This window comes from Gracilinanus agilis, chromosome 4 (genome assembly GCF_016433145.1).
Source record: "Gracilinanus agilis isolate LMUSP501 chromosome 4, AgileGrace, whole genome shotgun sequence".
Taxonomy (NCBI): domain Eukaryota; kingdom Metazoa; phylum Chordata; class Mammalia; order Didelphimorphia; family Didelphidae; genus Gracilinanus; species Gracilinanus agilis.
The window spans coordinates 509509545-509537275 of NC_058133.1; the positions used below are offsets into that span (position 1 = coordinate 509509545).

General features: G+C 45.8%; 2 protein-coding genes and 2 pseudogenes across 2 annotated transcripts in view; 3 read left to right on the forward strand and 1 right to left on the reverse strand.

Moving 5' to 3' along the window:
- Positions 1-643: 643 nt before the first annotated feature.
- On the reverse strand, positions 644-5445 carry LOC123246870 (annotated as a pseudogene).
- A 2483-nt stretch (positions 5446-7928) lies between these two features.
- LOC123246872 (cytochrome P450 2J2-like) lies at positions 7929-26508 on the forward strand. The gene is made up of 9 exons (XM_044675650.1): positions 7929-8042; positions 9273-9435; positions 10039-10188; positions 11000-11160; positions 18422-18595; positions 18977-19118; positions 21721-21908; positions 26011-26152; positions 26237-26508. Exons 1-9 carry the CDS (start codon positions 7929-7931, stop codon positions 26506-26508), a joined length of 1506 nt encoding a protein of 501 aa, XP_044531585.1.
- Positions 13666-13836, forward strand: LOC123248185 (annotated as a pseudogene).
- Positions 26509-26512: 4 nt separating the features above from the next.
- CAPN10 (calpain 10) overlaps positions 26513-27731 on the forward strand; it is a 30517-nt gene continuing 29298 nt past the window's right edge. The window contains exon 1 of the mRNA XM_044675651.1: positions 26513-26558. Within this exon, the coding sequence (XP_044531586.1) occupies positions 26513-26558 (46 nt within the window). The remainder of the gene's footprint in view (positions 26559-27731) is intronic.

A 27731-nucleotide genomic window follows, 5' to 3' on the forward strand; every position in this document is an offset into this window, starting at 1 on the left:
TAGAATCAATACTGTGTATTGGCTCCAAGGCAGAAGAGTGGTAAGGGTAGGCAATGGGGGTCAAGTGACTTGCCCAGGGTCACACAGCTGGGAAGTGTCTGAGGCTGGATTTGAACCCAGGAACTCCCGTCTCTAGGCCTGACTCTCCATCCACTGAGCCACCCCGCTGCCCCCTTTATGGAACATAATTGAAGAAAAATGAATCAACAGTGGAGTTATTAGTCGATTAGTCGTCCTTTGACAAGTTGCATCATTCATTCAGGGCTATATTAAGCCAGGTATTGGAAGGCAGATTAAGTAAAAGCTCCAACCAAGCCCCCCACAGAGTTTCAGTGACAATGACAAGAAGTCCACGGCCCCACTTTGGAGCACGAGGGATGTTTGACTTCCAAGCTCCGCTCTCTGCAGAAGGAGACGAGCTCGCTCTTTCACCAACGTGCATGAAGTACGTCACATTCTCTGTTCTGCGGATGCTCTAAATCCAGTAGCAATTCTCCAGCCACATTCGTCACGAGCCCCAAATGAACCTCCATCTCTACCAAATCTCTAAACGAGACGGATGCTCCTGGTCATGTTGCTTCCGTCGGTATGACAACTGTTCATCCATCTCCCTCCCTCCTCGGATGGTACCTTCAGCATCTCGTTAGAGCTCGGAGAAATGGGTCGAGTCTCCTAATCGACGGAGAGGGAAGACGCTGGCCACAGGACACACGTGCTCCATTTCGAAAAAAGTCAGAATCTCGGGCTCTTGTTCTCTCATAACCACTTTACGGTTTCTAAAAGCGGTTGTTGTCCAAAGCTGGAAGAACTTTAGTCGTCTCAGATGAGCACGTGCGTGAATGGAGGGAAGGAAACAAAAAATCAAATTTAAGAGATGAGGTCTGACTGGGCTGGACAAGAGGATCAAAATAGGAACAGGAGTTTAAACAGCGCATGGCGCACTTCTGAGGCCATTTCCGAGATATTCTATTGAGCTTGTCTCAGTCTGTTTTATAGCTCGGTCCAGTCTCTGGATGGACAGACAGATAGACAAATGGATGAATAGACAGACAGATGGACAAATGGATGTACAGACAGATGGACAAATGGATGGATAGACAGGCGGACAAATGAATGAACATACAGATAGACTGACAGACAGACAGAGAGACAGATAGATAGATAGATGGATAGATAGATAGATAGATAGATAGATAGATAGATAGATAGATAGATGGATGGATGGATGGATGGATGGATGGATGGACGGACGGACGGACAGACGGACGGACAGACAGACAGGCAGGCAGACAGACAGACAGACAGATAGATAGATAGATAGGCAGACAGACAGACAGACAGACAGACAGATGGATGGACAGACAGGTAGATAGATAGATAGATAGATAGATAGATAGATAGATAGATAGATAGATAGATAGATAGATAGATAGAGCATGGGGAGTGGAGGAAAGGGTAACTGGGAGAGAAGGGAGAGAGTACTCTCATGAGGCCAAGACTGCTGGCAAGGAGGTAAAGTACCGAGGGGTCATCTGGGTTTGGATCACAGCAGTGAACAAGTGGATGAAAGAACTTTAGAGATAGTTCAAGCAGAAGACCGCTGGAATCCTGAGACAAATGCCGCCATTACTGTTAATGCTTGGATGGTAAATTCTTGTTGTAAGTGCAGCCTCGGGTGCTTTGAAGGGGTTGTCTATAGGAAAAGGAATCGTCAAGAAGGACACACCGCCTTGATATAGGCTGACATTCGGTCCCATCATTGTGGCTCGCAAACAAAACTTATCTTCTCCAACTGGACCTGCAGAACCCTGTGCTAGAGTAAATCATTAAATTCCTCATTAATCCATTTCATCATTTTTCCACCAAATTCTACTCCCTCTTTTTTTTTTCCATCTTGGAATCAATACTGTGTGTTGGCTCCAAGGCAGAAGAGTGGTAAGGGTAGGCAATGGGGGTCAAGTGACTTGCCCAGGGTCACACAGCTGGGAAGTGTCTGAGGCCGGATTTGAACCTAGGACCTCCCATCTCTAGGCCTGGCTCTCCATCCACTGAGCTACCCAGCTGCCCCCTCTACTCCCTCTTGATGGGCAGATGGGTTCAGCCAAAAGTTCTGATTCTCAGGGACATTGAGGAGGGGTTGGGGAAGGGGATCTCCCTTCTTGAACTGGCGCCACTAGACACAGGCAGAGATGGGCCAGAGCCTCCCTCAAGCTGTGGCCTCAGTGTCCTCCCCACATGGCAGTTGGGGTCTTCCCACAAAATGGACGGTTTCACAGGAAACGGAGAAGACCTCTGTGAATAGTGAAACGAGCAGAGCTGGGAAAATAACTTATACAATGAAACATTCGAGAAAAACAGCTTTGAAAGACTTTTGAACTCTGCTCCCTGCACTGATCAGCTCTGAGTCCAAAAGAATGAAGATGAAATCTGCCACTGACCTCTGACAGAGAGAGAAGGGATGTGGAAAGGGACCCATTTTCAGACCGGCGCCCCGAGGAACTTTGCTTTGCTGGGCCACGCAGCTGTGCGCTGAGACCTTTCTTTTTCTTTCCTTTTAAACAACAACAAACTGAGTAAAATGCACAGTGAAGGGTGGGAACAGATCAAAGGAAACAAATCCAAAGGAAGGAAGTGAGCTGGGAATGAAGCGAGCATGCTGGGAGTCCCTCATGAAAAGGAAAAGGTGCTCCGGGTCAGGCCTCACCAAACAGGAGGTACGAGCTCATCTTTTTCTGAGCTTGACCTGGAAGTCTTTCCAAATTGTTGGATCTGCCAGACTCCGCGGAGCTCCATGAAGTAGTTATCAAGAACTCAGGAAGTCCTTCAAGCAATGGGGAAGAGAAAGGCACAAAGGGGAAGACATGATCATGCCAAAAAAAGTCCTGAATTTGGAGACAGAGGAGCTGAATTCAAAACCCAGCTTGAGCTTATTGTCTGTGTGACCTTGGGCAAGTACTTCATCTCTAAGGGCCTCTTCAGTTCCTTCATCTGTAAAATGAGGAGGTTGGACTTGGGCACTTCCAGTCCTGGGACTTGTGATCCTCTGAAGGATTAATGAAACTTTTAATTGACAGGCTTAATTAATGAAGCTTCTTAATTGCCAAAGCCTTCAAGTGACTAAATCTTACAAAACCTCAATTCCATGCCAGACTCTGCCCTACTTGGCTTTTCCCCTCTGGTACTGACCCAGCAGAATTACCACAGTTTGGGCTTTTGCTGAGTTAGCAGCTGCCAGGGGAATTAGAAGTATCCCGGAGGGGGCCCAGATTCCAGTGGCACCACATTGGAGTGTTTCTGTTCTAGGGGAAATCTAGACTGTCGCTTTGACCTCAGGCAAAGAAGGCTGAGCGCTCTCTGGCGTAGGCACTGTGCTAGAAAACAGAACGACAGACTCAACCAAAGTTCGACTCTCTGGTTGTGCATGTTGGAAGGAGGGCATGTTGTTGATGATGATGATGATGATGATGATGATGATGATGATGGTGATGATGATGATTATGATGATGATGATTATGATGGTGATGATGATGATGGTGATGGTGATGGTGATGATGATGGTGATGATGATGATGATGATGATGGTGATGGTGATGATGATGGTGATGGTGATGATGATGATGATGATGATGATGATGATGATGATGGTGATGATGATGATGATGATGGTGATGGTGATGATGATGGTGATGGTGATGATGATGATGATGATGATGATGATGGTGATGATGATGATGATGGTGATGATGATGATGATGGTGATGATGATGATGATGGTGATGATGGTGATGATGGTGATGATGGTGATGATGATGATGATGATGATGATGATGATGGTGATGATGATGATGATGATGATGATGATGATGATGGTGATGATGATGATGATGATAAAGGGCAGCATTTCTCTAGTGGATTTTGTGAATATTATCTCATTTTATGTTCCCAGAAACTTTAGGAAGTAGGTGCTATATTATCCCCATTTTACACATGGGGCACTGAGGCAAACAGGTTGTGACTTGCCCAGAGTCTGGCTGGCTGACTGCAGGTACAGTGCTCTCTTCATTGCACCACATGGCTGCCCTGTTTACGTCTTATTGCAGAGGAGAAGAACGATGCTTAAGTTGGGTCTGAAGCCATTTTCTACTCCCATGTCCCCTGTTAGTTGATGCAAAGATCTAGAACACTGTTTATAAAGTAAAGGTCTTGGGTTCTTCATCGAGAGATCCTCGAGTTTCCTTTTCACTCCAAGAACCTGAGAACTCTATGTAGCTATGGACTGGGGGATTTAATCCATCAATCAACAAATCAATCAATAAACATTTATTAAGAGCCAAATAGGTGTCCAAAGGTAGCAAAAGAGCTCGATGCCATCTACTTAAGTCTTGAGTCTAAAGGGCTTTCGAATCCCATCCGCATCTTTGTATTCCTTGGGAAGCCATCACTGGAGAAACCTGATCCAAGTCTGGCATGTCTCCAGGTCAGGAGAAAGGAAGCCATCGGGGCCCTGTTCCGTCTAAGCGGATCACTTTGATCCTGGGGTGAGGGAAGAAGGAAGAGAAAGAAGGAGGAGGAGAGCAGGTTGGAACCAGATGAAAGTTTCATTTCAGTACATGGGAAAAATGTCTTTTTAATCTTTCTCACTCGATCCGGCCCTAGGCCTCCCCACTTAACTGAAATCCATGTCTTCGGAGCTACCGATGATCTCTCGCTTTGCCAAATCCGATGACTTTTTCTCAATGTCTGCTTTTCAGGGTTCTCATTTCATCCAGAAACACGCTCAGGTCACATTTACGTGTGTCCCTCTTAACTTCCCTCTATGGGGACCCAAGGACAGGGACTAGCTCTTATCTAGTCCAATTTCCGGGATCTGTCGAGCCTCATCATGAGTAGCGATGGAGCAGGAGGGATTGAAGGGCCGCTAATGATCACACCGAAGTCAATCATAGAAAGATTCCATTTTAATTCCCTTTAAAACTTTTTTACCAAATGTCTATAAGGCGCCAAGCATTGTATTGGGCACTGGGTGGAATGAAGTCACCCTGAACTCCGCCATGAAGCGAGGGGGACAAGACTCGTACCCGTAAAACTAGAAAACAAAGTAACATAGGAGAACTCGAACCAAAACCCATTAGGGGTGTGTGTGTGTGTGTGTGTGTGTGCGTGTATACACACGCGCACGCCTGTCTGTCTAACAGCACCTTCTGTGATCCCTACTGGAAAAACCAAGTTGACGAGATTTGTTTATTGTCCCAAATAAGAAGTGCAGATGGAGCGACGATCCGTAAAGCTGCGTCTCGGTACAGCTGCCTTGGAGAGAAGCTCCCGATGAAGGAAGTGCTGGGTCCAGAAGGAAACAGGAAAAAAAGGAGGATCAGCTGAATTACTTGAAGGAAATTCCCCGGCAATCTTGACAACCCCAAGCTTCTCCTTGAAAAAATGGCCCATCTTTTCTGACGATATTCTTCCAGTGGTGCAACGAGGCTTCAAGGGTTGGAATGCAAAGGCTCCTCAAAATTAAAGTTGGCACCCAAAGGGTGATGGAACAGCTCTTGTACCCATTGCCAACCAAGAACTGGGTAAGGAGCATCACAAACCCATGCTGGGAAAAAAAGATTCTCCCCATTCAGGTGCCCTCAAAAGCTGATGAACAAAACCCAGCGAGCTTGCCTTAGAGCGGATGCACTATTTGACGCTTCAAGGAAAGGGAAGAAAGCCTTCCTCCTCCTCCTCCTCTTTTCTGAGGTCAACCTTGGTCATTCTCATTTCAGCATTGCTTTTGAGTTCTCCTTTGCATGATGGAAATTATTTTTCTAGATCTGCAACTGGCTTAGATCTCCATCAAGTGTCCTACCTAGAGGATTAGAGGGAAACTGAGGATAGGACTTCAGATCAACTAATGTGGGAAATCCCCCTTCCCTCTGCCCCTTTTCCAGATTCAGGAGAAGCAGTTGAGGATACAGTAAATGCCCTGCACGGTCGCTAGAATGCCTGGGTTTGAAGTAGCTTCTGGATGCGTAGGGGACTGCTGAGCCCAGGAAGAATGGCGGCTGGGCCACTGCTTGCCAGATTGTTGTTGTTGCTTCTGTGCTCAGGACAAAACAAGTGGATGTGATCGCCAAGCTTAGCTGCCCCTTTCTGTGGGGCACCGACTCCGGCATACAAAGATCACCTGTTGAAGGGGCAGGAATAGCAGTTCAAGTAGAGTTTGCCAGAAACGGGGGCTTACGAGCGATTTCTGAGTGGGTAAATCTACAGTGATCGAGGCACCACCCCCAAAACAGTCCAGTGCAGAGAGAGATGAAGCTGAGGAGCAGAGGACCCCCACCAAAGTATGCCCCTCCCACCCCCATGTTTTGAGAACTCTGGAGTGTGAAACTTCCCCACCATGGGATGGAGGCCCCTGATCACTTGGGGCGATGTGGGACCCAGCAAGCTCCATCTCCTTCCTGTTGAGTAGGACCAGGACAATGGCTACAGGGCTGTGTGGTGCCTAACTTTCAACTGAGTGAATCCTGGAATGAAAAGGAGAGAAAGAAAGAAGGAAAATGGAGGGTTAGGAATAGGGATAGATTTCATGGAGAAGTGAATGCATTCCGGTTCATTCATAATGACCTTGAAATGCCTGGGAGTGGTAAAAAGGGTGGACTGGGGAGAGACTTGAAGTGAGACAGCTATTAAGAGGCTATTGTGGTGGGGCAGCTGGGTAGCTCAGTGGATGGAGAGTCAGGCCTAGAGACAGGAGGTCCTGGGTTCAAATCTGGCCTCAGACACTTCCTAGTTGTGTGACCCTGGGCAAGTCACTTAATCCCCATTGCCCAGCCCCTTATCCCTCTTCTGCATTCTGTACATAGTATTGATTCTGAGATGGAGGGTAAGGGTTAAAAAAAGAAAGACTGTTGCCTCATGAGATTAGAGACAGGATTGGTTGACTTTCCTCTCTCTCCATGGAAACGGGGCTCTTCTGGATGTGGCTGCTAGCTGTGGCTCCATCGACAGTTCAGGCTGGCTCGAGAGAAATGGGGAGTTGGATCACATAACTCTGGAAAAGTTACGGGTTAAATTTGTTATGACACATAATTGATAAAATAAATTTAAACATTAAAAAAAAGAGAAATGGGGAAGGGGCCTGGGAGTCAGTCTCCTGAACCATCGAGCTATTGTTTGTCAGCCCCGATCCCCAGATAATGCCGGCTCTCTGAAGGGTCAAGGGAGTGGGCGAGCGCTGGTGCTCCCTATTCAGGGCGAGGCCATCTCTGCCTGTGCCAGGCTAAGCTCCTGCTGGGGGGCAAGGGTGCGGGCACAGCCACTGTGACCAAATGGAAATTACTCCACTCCACCAAGCAGAAAGTCCTGAGGCTTTTTCTCATTGGGTGCAGCTTGCACAGGGCCTTGGACATAAAAGAAGGAGAGAGAGGAAGGAAGCTTCATGTGCTCCTATAGGAGGCAGGAAGGAAAGAAGAGGAGGCAAAAGAGAAGATGAAGTAAGAAAGGAAAAGAGACAAGAATGGAAGCAGGGAGAACAGAAGAGAGAAGAAGAGAAATAGAGAAGTCATCAGGGAAGAAGAAAAGAATATAGATAGGAAAGAGGAGAAGGTAGGAGCTAACTAGAGAGCGGGGAGGAGGAGAGGCTAGAAAGGAAGGGGGCAGAGAAAGGACAGAGGAGGAGAGTAAACCGAATAAGGAGAACAGGGAGAGGAGAAATGATGGAGTGCAATTGAGGGAAGCAGAGGAGACAGCGAATAGAAGAAAGGAGAGGCAAACAAGTGGCTAAAGCCCAAAAGGACAACAGAAGAGAAAGAACAGAGTTGAGAGGAAGAGAAGAAGAGAGAGTGGGGAGAGAAGTCTTTGGGATGTGAAGCTGAGCCAGTGACATGTTTTCCCTGGTCACTGGTTTGGCCATTCTGGCCACCTCATTCCTACTTCTGAGGATGCTTGCCTTCTTCCTCGCTCGAACCCAGTTTCCTCCTGGTCCCTGCCCACTGCCCGTCCTTGGAAATCTGTTGCAGTTGCGTTTCCAGCTTCACCCTGAGAAGCTCAGCCAGGTAGGGTTTCCATGGCGACCTGCATCCCTTTAACGCTGCAGGTGTTTGCCCTCCTTCCCTCCCCTGTTCCTTCCCCACGCAGGACAGTGGAAGGGAGCCTGCTCTCAAGGCACGAGGAAAGGAGGGGAGCCAAGAAGGAGAATCCAAGGGAAGGGCTCGCCTTTCTCTCGACCCTCATCCTTGGAGTTCCAGGCTGGGCCGGAGCAACCTGAAATGGTACTCGTTGGCTTCTGCTGCCCAACCTGATGAACTTCAGCCGCCACAGAAGATGTTCATGATCTTATTACTCGTGCAGAGACATTTGCTAAAAATAACTGGCCATCGGCTGCCTGCGACGCTCAAGGAGCTTGTCTGGAAAGGCAGCGCAGCCCATCTCAGAGGCCGATTTCCTCCCCAGCCGAGGTCCCTCCTATGGAGCCTCTCCTGGAGCGTGTCATCCCACTCTCCTGCCTTCGAGGCTTCTGGCTGGGAAGGAGAAACTGGAGTGTTTGCCTTGGGGAAGAGAAGACTTGGGAGCTGTCTTCCAGTGTCTGAAGAGCTGTCCTTCCCGTAGAAGAGGGACTCGACTCGCTCTTAGTTTGCAAAGGGCAGAACAGGAGCCTTGGTTGGGAATTGTAAAGAGGAGAATTTAGGATTGATGGAAGGGAAAATGGCCTCATAATTAGAAATGTCCAAGCAAAGGCTGGATGACCCTTTGTCTAGAACTAGAGTTGGAAGAGAACTCCAGGGCCCAGAGCCTCCTATGCTATCACTTTACAGCTAAGGAAACTGAGGCCCAGGGAGACTATGCCTTGCCCAAAGTCCCATGGGTACTAAGCCCTAGAAGTAGGGTTTGAGTCAATTCTCTTTTCTTTATACTACCTTGACTGCCTGTGTATCCTGAAGACGGACTTCTGGGAGTCAGTTAGAAGTTGCCTTGAAGGCCCCTTCCGGGTCTGAGCTCCTCTCAGAAGTTTGTCTAACCTAGGGCAAAGCTGCCATTGGGCCCGTGAGTAAGAACTCCTAGGGATGTGACTGTGGTAAAAGTATAACCCACATGGTCCACAGAAGAGAAAAAGCTGGCCCAATTTCCCCGTTCTACATTGCCAAACCCTTGAGACTCCAATCTTCTCATTTTGTAAAAGAGGAAACTGAGGCCCAAAGGGGAAGTGATTTGTCTGGTCATGAGCTAAGTAGCACAGCGAGGCGATCGATTCTACCAGACAACACAGTCATGTCTTCCCTCTGCAGCTGACCAGGACATATGGAAGCATCTTTACTGTGTGGCTGGGGTCAACCCCAGTGGTTGTACTCAATGGTTTCCAGGCAGTGAAGGACGCCCTGGTCACTCATTCAGAGGACTTTGCCGATCGGCCAGTTACTCCCCTCTTTGAGGACCTCTTTGGTGACAAAGGTAAGGCTCTCCCCGTGTCCAGGAGTGGCACGACAGAGAGGTCATTGGGAAGACCTGACGAGAAGGGTCTGGGATGTTGTAGGCACATACAAGGGATTGGTAGCCAGGGAAGGAGAAATAAGCAGGATGGTGAATGTAGTCATAGGGCAATAGGTTAACACATTTTTCAATAGCATTGAAAGTATTGATTTGATAATGGTTGCAGAACTGGTTGGGACTGGGGAGATGATATATGCATGGCAGCATGGAAAATGGCGGGGAGAGAGCACCTGCTGATTAGGACAGGAGCTAATTAAGATCCAGGAGAGCAGGTTCAGATCCTAGAGGGTTAAGTCTCCCAGCCTGTGGCCTCTGGTCAGAGAGAGCAGCAGGCAGAGTGAATGGCAAAAAGATGGTGGTCGTAGAATGAGGATCCCTGTTGGCCACTCTAATATCAGTATTGGACAACAGGTGCAATAATAGCATCAGAAACTCCATCTTTGGCTGGGTGTGTTCTGCTGTCCCATAGTTCCTTTGCTGGAGTCCTGGGAATGTAGGCACTGGTCCTAGTAAAGCAGAGATGGAATGTTTTTCACTGAACCTTCCTTTTTTTGTTGGGATCAGGGATCATCTCAACCAGTGGTCATGCCTGGCAACAACAGAGACGTTTTGGCCTCACCACCCTACGTGGTCTGGGAATGGGCAAGAAAGTCCTAGAGCAACGACTGCAGGAGGAGGCTCAGTACCTGGTGGAGATCTTTCGCAGACAGAATGGTAGGAAATGGGAAGTTGAGGTTGAAGTAGACAACAATGAGAGTAGCTGACATAAAGCACTGTGAGGTTTACAGAGTGGTTTTTACAGACCTCAGACCATAACCTTGAGAATCCAGGAATTTGACTTTCTTCCCAGATCAAGGAATTCAACATTTTAAATCAGGGAATTCCTGAGGAAACCACCTTTACCAATGCAGTGAGCCTCTACTCTGTGCTTATCCTCTTGGAGCATCACAAAGAGATTAAATGACTTATCTAGGGACACATAGTTAGCAGGTGGTACAGTGGACACTTGACCTCCAAGTCTTCTTGACTGTAAGGCCAGTTCTTGGTCCATGCTATGATGCCTCTCTGTGGTTTTACAGATGATGAAACTGAGACTCAAAGAGGCTAAGCTACTTGTCCATAGTCATACAGCTTGTTAGCTCCTTTCTAATTCCAAATTTTCTTTTTGATACCTTATTACCTTTTCAACATGCAGCTTGGGTGTGTGTGTGAGGTGGGGAGAGGGATGAGTTGGTAGATGGGTGGTAATAGCTCTTGTAGTTACAAATCAAGGTTGGGCTGGGTCAGTTCAAAGAGGGGTGGGAGAAAAAGGGAGAAAAAAGGAACAAGGACAGGAGGGGAAGGAAAGGAAGGAAAGGGGAGAGGAGAGAAGGGAAAAAGAAGTCATTATCCCTTTTTTGATCAGCCTGGGGTACTATGTAGGTAGTACTAGTAGGTAGATCAGTACTATGTAGGTAGAGCTAGGACTTCTACTGCCACTGGTTTTTATGTCCTTATCCTAACCCTTCTCCTTTCTCTCCCAAAGGCAAATCCTTTGACCCCCATGTACCTATCGTCAGGGCAGCAGCCAATGTGATTTGCGCTCTAGTGTTTGGCCATCGATTCCCCCATGGGGATCCCTTCTTCCAAGAGCTGATGAAAGCAATTGATTTTGGGCTGGCCTTTGTCAATACCATCTGGCGCAGGGTAAGCTGGGGTTGGGCGGGATCATGCTGCCATTCAGCCATTCAATGATTTCAATGTCTTCTTGGGTAATGAATGACCTATGAGAAATATCCCACGGAGAGTTGGTCTCCTTAGTTAATACCTATCTATTGAGACTCAATGGAAAGAAACCCAAGTAGCATCTAAGTGGGCAGTTGTGGCGGAGAGAAAAGAGTGGGCAAATCCTTTTCCCCAGTAGTTTTTTTCCTGGTAGGCCACCTACACCAACGTCCCCACTTGTAGTGGAAGGAGGGGGTGTGGTTCATTGTTAACTGGGCTTGGTGGGAAGCTGGGGGCACTGGCATGTAGGGTATAGGGAGATTAGGGCAGCCCTGAGATCTTGTTAAAATTAAAAATCTCAAAATCTCAGACTTGGAAAGGATCACAAAGGTCAACTATTCCAACCCCCTGGCCCATGCCACTATAAGATAGGCTTGCCTGTGTCAGATCCATATGCCTCATGGCTTGTCTCAAGGTAGAAATACATGACTCACGGTGGGCATGTATAGATATGAGCCAATGTCCGGGTCCCCTCTGAGGAGAGGAGGTTTAGCACAGGGCAAAGAGAGAGAGAGAAAGCCCTGTGAAATAGAATTGATCTAGGAGTGCTCGAATCTAGCTCTGAACAAAAGCCGATCCCTTGGTTACTGTAAGCCCTTAGCTCATATTCACCAGCATGGCTCCTTCCCACCAAATGCCATCTACAAAAGATTCTGCAAAAAAGTGGACAAAACACAGAACTTGGAGTCAGGAAGATCTGAGTTCAAATCTGGACTTCCTCGCTCCATGATCCTGGGTAAGTCACTTAACCTCAATATGCTTCAGTTTCCTCATCTATAAAATGGTGATAATAAAAGCCCTACCTGCCAGATGTGTTTATAAATGGACGTAATATTTGTAAACCTGTAAACAGTAACCTTTGAAAGATTTAAAGCATTATTGTAAATATTTACTGTTATCACCAATAGTAAATGTGAGTAAACCCATTTATCTAAGCAAAATAGCAGACAGAAAACAGGGAAGTTACCTAAACTAGAATGTCTCCCCAAATAAACAAGTGTCAATACGACCTTTAGAGGGAAGGTAGATGGGATCTCGGTTTAACCAAGAAAATGAGACTGATCTCATCCAAAGGGAAATTCTCTCTGGGAAGTCTCTGGGGAGGCTAGAAGTCAGGGACACATAGAGGAGGCGGCTTTTCTAGAAGTCTGAGGTTTTCCATTCTTCTTTCCCAAAGTGTCTCTCTTCCCGGAGTACTGCAGCAACTTCCCGTGTTCTGTAGGTAGTCAGTATCGCGTCGAGCTCAGCATTCTCTCCACCATTCCTGTGTCACATCAATTTATGCATGGACAATACCAGGCTTGGCTGACAGCCTGACAGTATGAGCTTCAGTATCTCTACCAGCTCTCCCTGCCTGGACCCTTTCTGGTAGGGAAGAGGGAACCCAAGTCATTGCTGATCAGATGTAATTGTACGTTGGGCTAAAACCTTCCTGTTGGTAGCTTTCCCCAATTGGTCCTGACCTTTGGAGCCACAGAAAATGAAGGTAGCATCTTCCAATTTGAACAGAGTGATCAAGTCACTCAGAGCTCTTTTGGTCTCCAGAATAAGCCTCCCACTTCCTTGAAGTGATCTTCTAAGATGCTTTCTGGGTCATCATTCTGGTCACTGTTGTCTGGATATTCCGCTTTAACAATATAGTGGTTTGAGGGGGGGAGTGCGGAAGGTACTAAGACATAGCCTTCTCTGGGCAATATGCTTTTAGCAATATAGCCCAAATCACCTCAGCATTTTTACCAGTTGCCTCACACTATTGACTTGCCTCAAGTCCTTAGATGACCCAAATCCCCAAGGCTTCTTCACTTAAACTGCCCATCAATCAGTTCTTCCCCCATCTTGTACTTGGGACCTTGATCTATTTTTTCTTTTTAAACCCTTACCTTTTATCTTAGACCCCAAACTAAGTATCAGTCCCAAGGCAGAAGAGCAATAAGGGCTAGGAAATGGGAGATAAGTGACTTGCCCAGGATCACATGGCTAGGAAGTGTCTGAAGCCAGATTTGAACCTAGGACCTCTCATTTTTAGATCTTGCTCTCTATCTAGGGAGCCACCTACTTTCTCCTAGCACTTGGTCTTTTGAACAAAACTTTAGAATTTTACACTTATCTCAGCTAAATTTTATCTTCTTATTTTTAGCCCAGTATTCCAACTGAGATATTTTTGGATCTCAGTTTTGTCATTCAGTTGGTGAGCTCTTCCCCCTGACTGTATGGTCTTGATAAGAGTATTAGCAACTCCTTTTTAACCAGTTTGTTAAAAAAAAATCCAACATGTTGTTGTTGAGTTATTTTCATCCTGTCCAACTCTGTGACTCTATTTGGAATTTTCTTAGCAAAAACACTAGAGTGGTTTGCCATTTCCTTCTCCAGCTTATTTTACAGATGAAGAAACTAAAGTGAACAGGGAGAAGTGACTTGCTCAGGGACACACTGCTAATAAGTGTCTGAGGCTAGATTTGAACTCATGAAGATGAGTCTTCCTGATAACAATCCCAATGCTCCATCCACTGCAAACCTACTTGCTCCTCAACCATCCCCCCAAAAGCATGGCCCCTGAACAAAGATGACACGCAAATTTATGAAGTATTCCACACTTTTAGGGCAAAATTTATATCTCTAAATACTTACACAACAAAGTAGAGAAAAATCAGATCAATGAATTGGGTATACAACTAAAAAAACTAGAAAAAAAAAAACAAAATTTAAATCTCCAATTAAACATCAGATTGGAAATCCTAAAAATCAAAGGAGAGATTAGTAAAATTGAAAGTAAGAAAACCATTGAACTAATAAATAAGAGAAGGAGCTGGCTTATGAAGGTAAAGAACAATCAAATGAAGAAACCATTGGTTAATTTGATTAAAAAGCAGTGGTCTGCACTAAATAGCCCACAACCAAGAATAGACCCCTGAGACACTATACTTAGAGACTTCCCTCCATATTGACACTGTTTCATTCGCTACCCCTCTGTGAGTCTGATGATGGAACTAACCAGCTGTGTTACGTAGGCCATATCTCACATTTTATGGCAAGAGTCAAGATCTACAAGCCTCTTGCTAGTCAGTCAATGTTGGGCAAGCATTGTGCTAGTATATCTTCAGAATAAGAGATCCGATAAACTGGTGGCTGTAATTTGGGTTGGCACCATTCCACTAACCAAAGAAAGTTCCAAAGTGTTACTTTTCATGGGAAGGACCTGCTCCGAGTAAAGTCTCACCTCTCAAATCCTGGGGAAGGGAAGCTAAGTTTCAGATTCTCAAAATTGCTTTAGATCATATTTGAATCAATTCAATCAAGCTGGCAAACTCTCATTGAGGATCTACCTTGTGGTAGGCACTGGATTAAATGCAAAGGTCCCACGGGTAATACGAAAACCAGAAGCTTCTGTTTGGTTTGGGTAAGACAGCATACAAACATGGAGACACATAATCTGAGATAGAAAAATGCACTAATCATTGCAGGAAGGGATCAGGTAAGGCTTCCTGTAAGAGGTGGCCTCTGAGCTGATGCCTCAAGGCAGCTAATGATTCTAAAGCTAAAGGTGAGGAAGAAGTGCTTTACAAGGGACAGGAAGCCTCTACAGGGGTATGGAGGTGGGATATGTAATAGTGAGCCCAGAGGGCAGCAAGGAAGACAAGAAATATAGAGCAAAGTAAGGGACATAATGTCAAATAAATCTGGAAAGGTGGTCCAGAACCAGTCTTTGAAGGGCTTGCAAAGCTAAGTTGAGGAATTGGTATTTTATTATTCAGACAACAGAAGGAAGCCACAGAAAATTGAGCTAGAAGTGACATGGTATACTTGTGCTTTAGGAAGATAACTTTGGTGGCTGTATAGCAGATGCATCAGATGGGGTGGGGTAGGGGTGGGGAGAAACTGGAAGTAGGGATACCATCGAGGAGATGATAACAAGAATTCAAGCACATGTATCCATTAATTATTCTACATAGCCCCTATCAGTTATGTGCTACACTCCCTTCCCATCGGAAAGAGTCACAAATGGACTGATCGTACCTTTGGGGAATTGCAAAGAGCCTGCTCTTTGCTTGGTTGGGTCTCTGGAGGTAGGATGGCGTAGCAAAGAATGAAATGAGAACGAGCCAGAGTGCAAGTCAAATTGCAGAGGCTGTTCCTTCTTTCTTGCCATCTGCTGATTTTCATTTTTATACCTTTTTTCTTTATGATCTCATACAGGTTTTGATTTTCCCATACATTCAAAATCACATATTAACTTTTGAAACATCACAAGATTAGCATTTACTAATTATCTTACTGTGGTTAAACAAAGAAGGAAGCTTGTCAAGAATTATTCATTATGTCCTGGCTTGTTGGAACTTAATATTTTCAGCCATCCGTAAGGTACAAGTACATCAGTTCCTAGCTAAGCATAATAGTTAATTATATTTTAACTAATTATATTATGTATATAGATACGTTATACTATTCATTCCCATCATCAATCAAGGAGATAGTTATGGTAGTTGATTACATCCAATAAGATACAATAATATCAGTCTGGTCCAAGTTTTGTTCCCATGGTGTTCTTTCTGTTATAGGATCACTAAGAATACAGTTCTGGTAGGGTGATTCTGTGCTAATTTGTCATTGCCTTAATTTCTTTGTGTTTCACTGTTTCTTTGGTCTGTAGGAGTTTGGAAACAAACTCAGGCCAGGTATTTTCTTGCTGGGAACTTTAGAAACTTGCATTAACTCACTAACTGCTGGTTTTTTGCTAGGCTGATTCTAGGGGAAATGTCTATACTCTAGGGGGTTGTACAGGGGTTTATTTTGGGATAGTGGTAGTCTATGGCTGTGATTGTTCTTGCCATGAACCTGTATTGTTTTTCTGTGTCTCCTTTGAGCTGGATAAGGATATTGATTGCAATAATTTCAATGCAAGTGAATGTCACTGTAAAAAGAGTCACATAGGGTAAACTAAGTGTGGAATTTCCATCCTTCTGACAACCTGCTGGGCTGGATTGTCAGAGCTTGTGAGTAGCTGTGTTAATCCCACAGCCTCGATGGCGTCCAGCAGGGAATTGAAGGAGGATCCTCAGCTTTGGGCAGTGTTTGTGACTCCAACATGGAGTGTGTCTTTTGAGTGTCTCTGATGTGCCTGATGCTGCCAAAAAACAATTTAACCACTGGGAGGTGCTGTTGACTAGTTTCCTGATCTCGTTCAGGAATAAGGACTAAATGCTCTGGATCTAACATACCTCTAGCCAACACTAGGGGTCCCTCTGGGATGGGCAATAATGCCAGATTTTCTTTGGCTTTCAGGGAGTTGGCAGCTTTTCCTTCCTAACTCGAATCTTTTTGTGGGTGGCCATGTTCATCTCTTAGTCAAAGGGTTTCATCTCTTAAGTTTTATCCAGATTTTTGGACCAATACTTTGTCTCACTGAATTTTTGGAAAACTCCAGGCAGTTTTGCATTGCTGTTGCATTTCAACTGCTCTGAAGTACAATTAGTAAATAGCTTTAAAAAATTTCACACTTTCTCTCTTAGAATCAATACCATGTATTGATTCCAAGACAGAAGAACAGTAAGGACTAGGCAATGGGGATTAAGTGACTTGCCCAGGGTCACACAGCTAGGAAGTGTCTGAGGCCAGATTTGAACCCAGGACTTCCCATCTCTAGCCCTGGCTATCAATCCACTGAGTCACCTAGCTGCCACCTGTATAGCTCTTTAATATCAATATTATAAATGAATAAAACCAAATACTTTAAGGTAATCAGCACTGCCTAGCATAATCCTTCCTAGATTATGTAGACTGAAAATAGGAGCTAAAAAGGCACAGTCCAGGTACTCAGATTCAGACCTCCCTCTTAGGGCTCAGACGAGCCCAAACCCCAGAGTTCAAAGAATGGAAGCTTTGACTCTGAACCCCTGGACCAGGGTTGGTCCAGGGGTTCAGAGTCAAAGTTTCCATTCTTGGTTGTACAGAGAGGGAAAGGTGTGAGATCCTTCCAAGTTTCCATGGTTAGGCCATTTATTAATGACCCTGGTTGGATCCTGCCCTGTCTTCTGACACACTTTCTGGGCATTGACCTCCCATTGTGCCCTCCGCCATTCTCTCTTGGCTCTGAATGAATGCCTCGCTTGCTCCCCAGGACCCACTTATGTCCAAAGCCTCATATCTCAGGACTTGTCCAAAGAACCTCATTTCAGCACTTCATGCTCAAAGATTCTTGTATCATGGCCCCAAAGTCTTTATCTCAACGATTATCTGGAGGGCAAGACACAGGCGGGCTCAATCATGATTGCCGTTATTGCCTCTCTCTTTCTCCTTTCGCCTTCCTCAAATGTTCCTGTCATCCCAGGTCCAACAGTACTTCCAAGTACCTCCTTGTCCTGGTAAGCTCCTCTGGGCTTGTCATCTCACCCTATAACAGCAGTGATAGGTCACACTTATATTGGTATTTTCTGATTTACAAAGTGTTTTCCTCACAACAATCCTGCAGGGCAGGTTAGGCTGGCATAATTAGACCCATTTAATAGATAAAAACACTAAGGCTCAGTAAAATCAAGTGACTTGCCTAAGATCATTGGCTAGTTAGTAATAGAACCAGCATCTCAATTCAAAGCCCAGGAATTCAATATCCTCCTCTTTTGATATGGATTTTCTCTGTTCTCTTTCTAATCTTCCTTCCACTTGCAGACTCACTATTTGCCTTTTTCATTTATCCTTTTTTTTCTCAGATAGGAAACAGAAAAAAAAGACTTCTAAAACTAAAGCTGTAACAGAACTTGAGGTCCTGGCCCAAGGGACATGGTATAGAATGTCTCTTGCTCCCATGTGCCCAGAACAGAAGTTGTCAGTTGCCATCTTCTCTGTAATCCCCATCCCATGCCTTGCACACAAATCTCTGGAGATGTTTGCTGAGTTGAGTTCAGTTCTGGGACCCAGGAGAGAAGTGACCTGAAGGGGGCCAATGAGAAGCTCCCACCCCCCAGGAGGGAAAGCAAAAGAATCTCTTGCCTTCAGTCCTCAGCCCCTATTCCCAAGGTTTGGGGTATTTCTGTTGTTCTTGAGAAGGGGCCCAGGAATAGGGACTCTGTGTCCTAAGCCAAGACCAAGGGATTGTGGGAACTTCTGGAAACTCTTGGCTTCTCCTGATTGGTGCCGAGTCCAATGACTTCGATAAACTCTTCTGTTAAATGTGGGTCTTTTTATCCAGCTGTATGATGCCTTTCCCTGGCTACTGCGCCGGCTCCCTGGACCTCACCGCAAGATCTTTAGGTATCAGGAGATTGTGAAGAATCTCATCTGCCAGGAGATTCAGCACCACAAGCGAAGGGAGGCCAAGGACTTAGAGGACTTTATCAGCTGCTACTTGGCTCAGATCACCAAGGTAAAAGATCTGTCGGTAGTTTGGGGCTACCTTCTAGATCCGGCTCTCTTCTTAGACACTCATAATGAGCTTGGGAGTCCAACCCGCCCCCCCTTTCTGAGAAGTCAATCTGACCCAAGTTCTCTGGTCCTTAGGAGGACTCTTGGAGCTCCTTGGGCTCCTCACAGGGGCCATCTTGCTCCTTTGCTTTCTCTGACTTTTCTCTCTATAGACTTGGGCTAGCATCAGGCTCCATGGACGTCAGAACTGAGAACTTCCTGGGGATTCTGGTTGTCCATAGAAGTTGGTACCCACCAGTGAGCCCTCAGAACAAGAGAAAGGCCAGAGAACTAGGAAGATCCACTCCAGAACCTAATTCTGCCTGATGCTCATCTCTCACAGAGAAAGGATGACCCTGTCTCCACCTTTGATGAAGAGAATTTGATCCAAGTCATCATCGACCTGTTCCTCGGGGGCACTGAAACGACTGCTACCACCCTGCGCTGGGCATTACTCTACATGACCCATCACAGAGATGTCCAAGGTGAGGGCATTCTGGGAGGCGAAAGCTATACGCAGGCCAGGAGGTGCCAAGCCTTGGGCAGGAAGGTCACCCCTGGACACTGCGTGACCCCAGGGTTGGCAGTTACAGATGGAGAGAGTCACGGTCCTGTGCCATCCAGGATACATGGCTTATCAGTCACTTCCAGGGAATCTGAGGCTCTTCTTTTTTTCCCCTTTTCTGTCCTCTCAAGTGAAAGCATGGGACTGAGAGACAGCAAACTTGGGGTCTAGTCCTGGCTGTCACTCACCTAGAGATCCTGTGTGATTCAGTGCACAGGGCTAGGCTTGGAGTCTTGGAGATTGTGAAGAATCTCATCTGCCAGGAGATTCAGCTTGGAGGACCTGGATTAACATTTGATCTCCGGGGACAGGTAGGTGGTTCGGTGGATTGAGAAATAGGCCTAGAGGTAGGAAGTCCTGGGTTCAAATTTGACTTCAGACACTTCTCAGCTGCGTGACTCTGGGCAAGTCTCTTCCCCTTCCTTGCCTGATCCTTGCTGCTCTTCTGGCCTGGAACCAGTCCACAGTATTGATTCTAAGATGAAAGGGAAGGATTTAAAAAAAAAAAAGAAAGAAAAAAATTATCTCTCTCTCTCTCTCACTATTCAGAACTATGTGATCTTCAATAAACGATTTCCTCTCTGCCCTCTGTTTTCTCACCCATAAAATGAGGAAATATTACATTGCATTAGCTTCCTCATGGGCTTGTTATCTTTGTAACTAGGGATTGAAAGGTTTATTTTTATTTGCAGAATCATCTAGCTTTGATGACTTTGGTTAGGTTTTTTTGCTTCTCTGGAACTCAGTTTTCCCACCCATAGAATGGGGCAGTCATAGCTATATTACTCATCTCAGGGTCATTGTGAAGAAAGTGCTGTGTAAAGGTGAGTCTCTTATTTGTAAAGAAACTAACTAGTTGTGTCTATGACTTTGAGTTGGGTGTCCTCATCTTTGTAGCAAGAGGTTTAACTGAATTATCTCGACATCTAATGTCCTCATGACTTATTCTAGAAGAGCCAAGGGGATTGTGGAGGTTAGGTGCCTGCCCTGCCCAGATCCACTGCATTGGACCATGGCCCAGAGGGATGGTAGTTTCCCTTCTCCAGTGTCAGGGAGTGATTGTGCTGAGGAAGGAATGAATCATGCGATTTCTCGGTACATTTTCAAAGAAAAAAACTCCTATATCGCTTCTGAGGTCATTTTGGAAGAAAAAGACGCTGGGATTTAGAGAAGAAAAGAAAGGAAAGGAAAGGATGATGAGAGAAGAACACAAGAAGAGTCTCAAAGATAGAACTCAGGTCTTGATTCTGATCTTTTGGGGTGATTCTCTAATTACATTGTGTCTTGGGGAGAGAATTCTTCTTTTTTTTTTTTAAACCCTTAACTTCTGTGTATTGGCAACTTGGTGGAAGAGTGGTAAGGGTGGACAATGGGGGTCAAGTGACTTGCCCAGGGTCACACAGCTGGGAAGTGTCTGAGGCCGGATTTGAACCCAGGACCTCCCACCTCTAGGCCTGACTCTCAATCCACTGAGCCACCCAGCTGCCCCCTAATTACATTGTGTCTTGAAGAGGTTCTTTAGGGTTCATCTTAGAGTCCGAGAACCCTGTTTTAGCTTCTAAGGCTGCACTTACTTCTTACATCACCTTGGGCCAGCTACTTGACCTCATTCCCTCATGTGGGTATAGAGCAGTCAGTCTTTCAGAGGATCTCTGCTTTCCAGAGCAATAGCTAGGGATTTGGGTGTCCGGGGCAAAGAGCACTCGAATCGACTTTGTAATCCATAACGTGCGGCTAAGACACGAAGCAATTAAGACAAAGTCTGTTGAGCAGGACGGGGAATTAGCGACTCGAGTGGATTCTAGCTGGTGGAGGAGTCTGCCCTGGTGCAGAACCTGGCTTCCTGCTATTCGTTGTGACTCTAGGGGAGACGCTTTCTATTGAAGCAGAATTGGACTCCCCCATGCTTTAGTAAATCAATACAAACATTTGAGAGTACCTACTCTTTGCTAGGCACGTTGCCAGGTACTGGCGATACAAAGACCCTGGCAAGACAGTCCTTGCCCTGCAGGAGTTGCCATCCTTTTGAACGACTTTAGCCCCAAACATCAAGGTCTGGCGGCCCCCCTTTCAGGGATCAGTATCTCTAGGCAGAACTCATCCGGTCCTTAGAGTGAAAATGTATGGTGGCTGTCTCGAAAAGTCCTGGTGCAGTTTTAAGTTCCAGTAGCTCCTGAGGGTGGGGATGGCGAGTGGTTGATAGTATTGGTGATGGGGGAGGAAGTCTTGGGCCCCATCCGGTACTGCTTTGTTTTCTAGTTATTTGTGTGGTTGTCTCATCCCCCACTCCTAACTGGGCACTCCGAGAAGGTGGGGACTTTGACTTTGGCTCTCCTCACAGCCGAGAGCATCAGAGGTGATCAGGATATGATTAACTGGAATGACACGGTTGGACTCGGGCTGCTCTGAAGTAAATGCTTCTTCCCAGAAGAGAATCTCATCTCCTCTGGAATGACAGAAGCTCTACGAGCATGAAATCCAAAAAGATTGGCACCCAAATGACACTGAACATGTCTCTGCAGAAAAAGTTCAGAAGGAATTGGACACCGTCCTGGGGCCATCCCGGGTGATCAGCTTTGAGGATCGAAAGCTCTTGCCTTATACCAATGCGGTTCTTCATGAAGTACAGCGGTTTTGTAGCGTCATCTCCGTGGGTGCCGTGCGTAAGTGTGGGACGGCCACCACCGTGCAGGGATTCTCCATCCAGAAGGTACAAGGGCTGGCCCTGTCCATGGGAGCACCAATGGTCTAATGGTCCTTGTCACTCACCTCTGCCCCATTCCAATGACACAGAGCCCTATCAGAGCTGGCCTTCTCCTCTCCATGATGAGGTCCATGGTCTCTGGGGAGCTCTCTCTCCTCTCTCCATCAGGTCTAGCTGCTTTATTAAATATCAATGAAATATCTTTGATGTTTGAGGCACATGTAGGACCACGACTAGTAAGTAATGGGGGCTCAGCTCAAATTCCCTCTCTTACACCCACCTTACCCTCCACCAGGGGCCAGGGTTCCTCCACTAAAAAAAAAAAAAAAAAGCTTCTGTTTATTTTGTATAGGTGACACCACGTGGGACACGTGTGTGTGTGTGTGTGTGTGTGTGTGTGTGTGTGTGTGTGTATGCTTTCACATGGGTAGAAAGCCAGGCAAGGCTTTCAGAGTAACTCACAGTATAATACGGGGTGGGTTGGAGAGGAGCTAGGTTTGAGGGGAGCAGAGCTCACAGCATGGTGCATAGCTGGAGGGGAGCTGAGCACTCAGACCCCTCTCCTCCCCCTCTCTACATGCACCTCTCATCACCTGCCCCTCTGCCCAGCAGCCCCGTGAGAGGGCTTCCTCTCTCTTCTCTCTGGGGTAAGGGGCAGGACAGGGGTGGGGGGGCCCTTCATCTCTGAAAGGTTGGCCATCACTGGTCTATACCATGCTGTATGTGTGTTTGGGTTGGGGTGAAGAGTCAACTTTTCAGTAGGCTGAAGCATTCTCTCTGGCCACCAGAGGGCATTCTAAGCCTGAGCTAGTCTCATTGAACAAGCTTGACTATGATTATCGACATCAAAAGTATATTATGTTACATATAAGGTAATAATTTTATATAATGTTTCAATATCATTAGAATATAATAGCTAATCTTTCTACGAGAACTTTAAGGTTTGCAAAGCCCTTTACTCTTACAAACTCATTTCATCTTCACAATAACCTTGTGAGGTTGATACAGTCATGATCCTCATTAAAGACAAGGAAACAGGCACAGAGGAGGTAAATGCTTTGCTCAGGGTCACACAGCAAATGCAGAAATCAGGATTTGAACTTGGGTACTCCTGACTCCTCATCCTATGTTATAGCCACTGGGCCTCCTAGCTGTCTTACCTAGTTTTCTCTGTTTCCTGACACTGGCAACCAATTGCTGTGGAAACAGAGTGGAGCCCTTGTCTGGGACATTAAATAGAATATTTAAAATGTATAAATTTTTATGATTATCTCCCAGCTCCCACCCCTTGAGAGAACTCTGTTCGTTTTCCTCTGTACCTGTTGATTTAAATACCTAATATGATTCACTGCAAGCTTAAAGTGCACAGACTAAAATGAAAAGAAAATGGGCAGGAAGTCTTCCCTCTGAGGGGAGATGGCCATTGAGCCCTGGCTTTCTCTTTTGAGCTCTTGCTCCCTGGATCTACTGGACATGGGAAGTGCCCATCTATTCTGGCCCACCTGAAGTCCCGGGGGAGAGGACCAACGAAGCGTTAATGGCCTCTCTAGTTTGATATTTCAGCTGTGGATGGGATTCATGACAGATCACCATCCCCGGCAGACTCAGGATTGTAGGCGATAATGATATTACCACATAACAATGGTTTGGCATCCTCTTAATTTGAAAGTCCCTGATAGATGACTCCACTTGATGGAGCTCATCTCTCAACCCTGCAGGTCCCAAAGAGAGGAAGAGAGACAGGGAGAGGTAGCAAAAGCACAATTAGGCTCTCCAAAATTGTGCTTTGTTGCAAAGAGATTAGTGAAGCCCTAGGGACAATCTCATTGGGCAGCTAGGTGGCTCAGTGGATAGAGAGCACTGAGCTTGGAGTCAGGAAGACCTGAGTTCAAATTCAGACTCAGATACTTACTTAGCTATGTGACCCTGGGCAAGTCACTTAACCTTTGTTTGCCTTAATCAACTGGAGAAGGAAATGACAAATCACTCCAGTATCTTTGCCAAGAAAACCCTATGGACAACATTGGCATACAGTGATCCACTGGGTTACAGTCAGATACCACTAAATAACATGGGACACTCTCACTTCTTTTTTAAAATTTGTTTTTATTTATTAATAGAATTTATCCTCAAGTGTCTCAGCCTCCCCCCCCCCCCACACACACACACATTGACCAGGAGCCAAACATGTTCATACAAATGAAGTCTTCCATGTTTCCACCTTTCAGTTCACTCTCTGGAGGTAACATTCCCAATGCATTCTTCCAGTATTCATTCTGGAGCTGTGTGTTCTGTTTTCTTTCTGATTTTTTTTTATTGTTTCTTACAGCACAATCTCATTTCTAATGGAAGGGTCTTGGATCTTGCTCTCTCATATTATCCTCTGAATTATTTCTGGGTTCATGATGAGATTCCAAGAGGCAGAGAAAGTAAGACCAAATTGTAGCCTGAGCTCCACATACAGTTTGGTATCTACTTATCTTTAATTATGTTGCATCTCTCTGTAGTGCCATTGAGGGCAGACTCCATGTCATTCTCTGCTCTATCTGGCTCACAGTAGGGGCATAATAAATGTTTGCTGAATTCAATCAAACTTGAATTCAATTGAATTTAAATTCAACTGAATTCAACCAGAATCAAATTGGCTTGGGAGTCAGAAAGCCTACTTTGAGCCTGGTCGCTAATGTGGTATATGGTTTTACACAAGTTACTTCCCCTCTCTGGATTCAGCTTTTTCATCTAAAATGAGGAAGGTTGGAAGAAATGATCTCTCATGTCTTCTGGCTTCAAACCTTTTGCGTTTAGCCTATTTCCTCCTTCTCCTTCTCTGTCTCCTTCTCCTCCTTCTTCCTCTTCTTCTTCTTCTTCCTGCCTCTCCCTCTTCTTCCTCCTCTTCTTCCTCTTCCCTCTTCCTCTTCTTCCCTCTTCCTCTTCCTCCTCCTCCTCCTCCCTCTTCCTTTTCTTCCTCTTCTCCCTCCTCCTTCTTCTTTTTAACCTTTCCCTTCCCTCTTAGAATCAATACTGTATGCTGGTTACAAGACAGTAGAGTAGTAAAAACTAGACAATGGGGGTGAAGTTACTCACCCAAGGTCATACAGCTTGGAAGTATCTGAGGTTAGGTTCAAACCCAGGGCCTCCCATCTCTAGGGCTGGTTCTCTATCCACAGAGCCCTTAGCCACCACATTCTAGTCTGTTTTTACTGAGCCTTCCCTGATCCCACTTGACCCTCATAGCAGCTAAACTATTCCTTCTCTTGTTGAAACCTATCCAACTGCTCCTGGATTCTGATAAGGAATGGCTTAGGTGATAAAGAAAAAGGCAGGAGATGAGACAATCTTGTCTGTCAGCTCATGGCTGCTTCTCCAAAGTGCCACTGAGTCACAAGTTTAATATATACAGAATTCAAACCTCATTTCACAAAAAAGCACAAAGAAAGTTTTATAGCTTTGCAGAAATTGCAAATTATGTCATGTCAAAAGAGCATCAGTGACTTCAAGGTAGAGATAGTCTGGAATAGAACAAGGTCCAAGGCTGAATCACAGCTGCCTTATTATTAATAAGCTAATTCTGGGAATAGTAAGGTTTTGTCTGACTTTGTTTTAATTCTGACCTTGGCTGTCTAGAAATATTGTTTTGAGCCCAAGCAGCTGCATTTTAACCAAGAGAGAAATTGTTAACCTCTTGACTGCTGATTTGCTAAGAACTTAAAGTTTTCCAATAAGACTATAATGTTTCTCAATAAGAAAAGGTGTGGATCAGAAAAGGAGTCAAAAGAGGAGTCTCAGATTTTTATCATAGATAGCCCATCCAGTCTGGCTCTGATTTAGAGCAGAGAATTCAACACACGGCCTTGCCGGGCTGCATTGATCTTTTGATGGGGTTCAGATAAAATATCTATTTGAGACTCTGTTTCTCTTATTGGCCTCCCACATATTCACCCTTTTCTCTTAAATTGAAGTGATTAATTATACAGCAAAAACTTTTATTAATGAGAGGAGCTATAGAGAGTGGTTACTGCCATCAACTACAGCTGGATCTGATGGAATTCACAGATTATGCTAATTGATCACGAGTTTCTCTATGGCTTATAATATTCTCTCTCTGCAGGGTACAATTGTCTTACCTAACCTGGCCTCAGTGCTGTATGATCCTGAACACTGGGAGACCCCGTGGCAATTCAACCCTGGGCACTTCTTGGATAGAGAAGGAAACTTTGTGATCAACGAGGCCTTCTTGCCCTTCTCTGCAGGTAATGGCACCCAGATCCTAGTTCCATGAGTGGTTTGGGGGATTGACACCCTGACTAGTGTTTCTGCTTTAATTCCTCTTTCAGGTCATCGGGTGTGCTTGGGAGAGCTCCTGGCCAAGGTGGAGCTCTTCCTGGTGTTTACAAATCTCCTTCGGGAGTTTCAGCTGCAAGTCCCCGAGGGGGCCTCTGGGAATGAGCGAGATTACATCTTCTGGGGCACAATGCAGCCCCAGCCCTACAAAATCTGTGCCACCCCTCGTCTGGGCTGGTTTCCAGGATGCCCCAGGAAGGACAGTCTCAAAACTGCTAAGATGCTCCGGGATGTCCTCCACTCTTCTCCAAGCCCCACTCTATGACTCCATGAGCTTCTGCAGCTCTGGATGGGAAGAACACGTGTGGCGGGAGGGTGAGGGTGGCAAGATCCAAAGCCAAAGCTATTCTTCTGGGCCTCGGCAGCTGTCTCAAGTGGGCAGCCCTGAGAGCTGTGGGAGAAGGTAGCGAACCAGGAGGAAGGCAAATGATTTTTGCTACGTTCCTTTGCTGGCCATTTCAGACATTGATTCATGAAGCCATGCTGGGCTTCGAGGATGAGCCTGACCAGAGGCTGGAGGCTGTCCATGCTTGACTTTCAAGGCCTTTTTCTCTTCTCTGTTTGGGGCTGGGGAGGCCTCAGCTTCTCTTCGGTTGTTGGGAACACAGAGGGAGCCAAATGCTGGCCTTCACTCTCTGCTCCATGAACATCAGCACTGAATCCCCTCCAAAGAACACCAAACAAGCCCAACCCAGGACGAGCAGCATCTTCTGTGGCCTTCCTCTCGGCTTTTCATTTCCAATGACCGTGGCCTGCAGATGGCAGATCCAAGACTGGAGACTCAGTATAATTGAATCCCAAGAGTGCCCACCTCATGTTGCTCTTAGGCCTGAGAGTTCTCACCTGGTCCTCTTTCATCCCCCTCCAAGCTCAGTGCTTTCAGGTTAGAGAAGCTAGTCTTCTGGTTCCAAACAGCCCTCTTTGCATCGTACCACACTGCCTGGTTAAAGATGAGGATGCGCAAACCAGTGAGTGCAGGGCTCCTGGCCCCACCTGGGCAGCACCCCAGGCTGATCTGCAGAGAGCTGCCCTTCCTTGGCCCTTTCCTGGCCTGCTGAGCCTAACCTTGCAACTGCCAAACCTTCATTTATCCTTGCCCTCTGGAAGACTTCTGGAGAAGCAGGAGGAGAGTTGGAATTGGCAGTGATTTGGGTTCTAATTCTGCTGCCTGGCTTTGACTAGATGACCTTGGAATTTTTTTTTAAATTCTGAACTTAAACACCAAAATAATGAGCAATTCCATACAGAATACATAAAACAGGTTTTCTATAAGGTAGTAAATTTCCATTTTATGCCCCTTACATTTTTTCCCATCTTGGCTTATTACTGAATTTTATTTAAAACATTTGTTTATAAATTTATAAAATTTCCCCCCCCACACACACATTCCTCTTCCTTCCCCATCCCAAAGAGCTCTCCCCTCCCATATAACTAAGAATCAGCATTTTTTTTTTAAGAAAAAGAGGAACAAGAAGGGAAAAAAAGCAA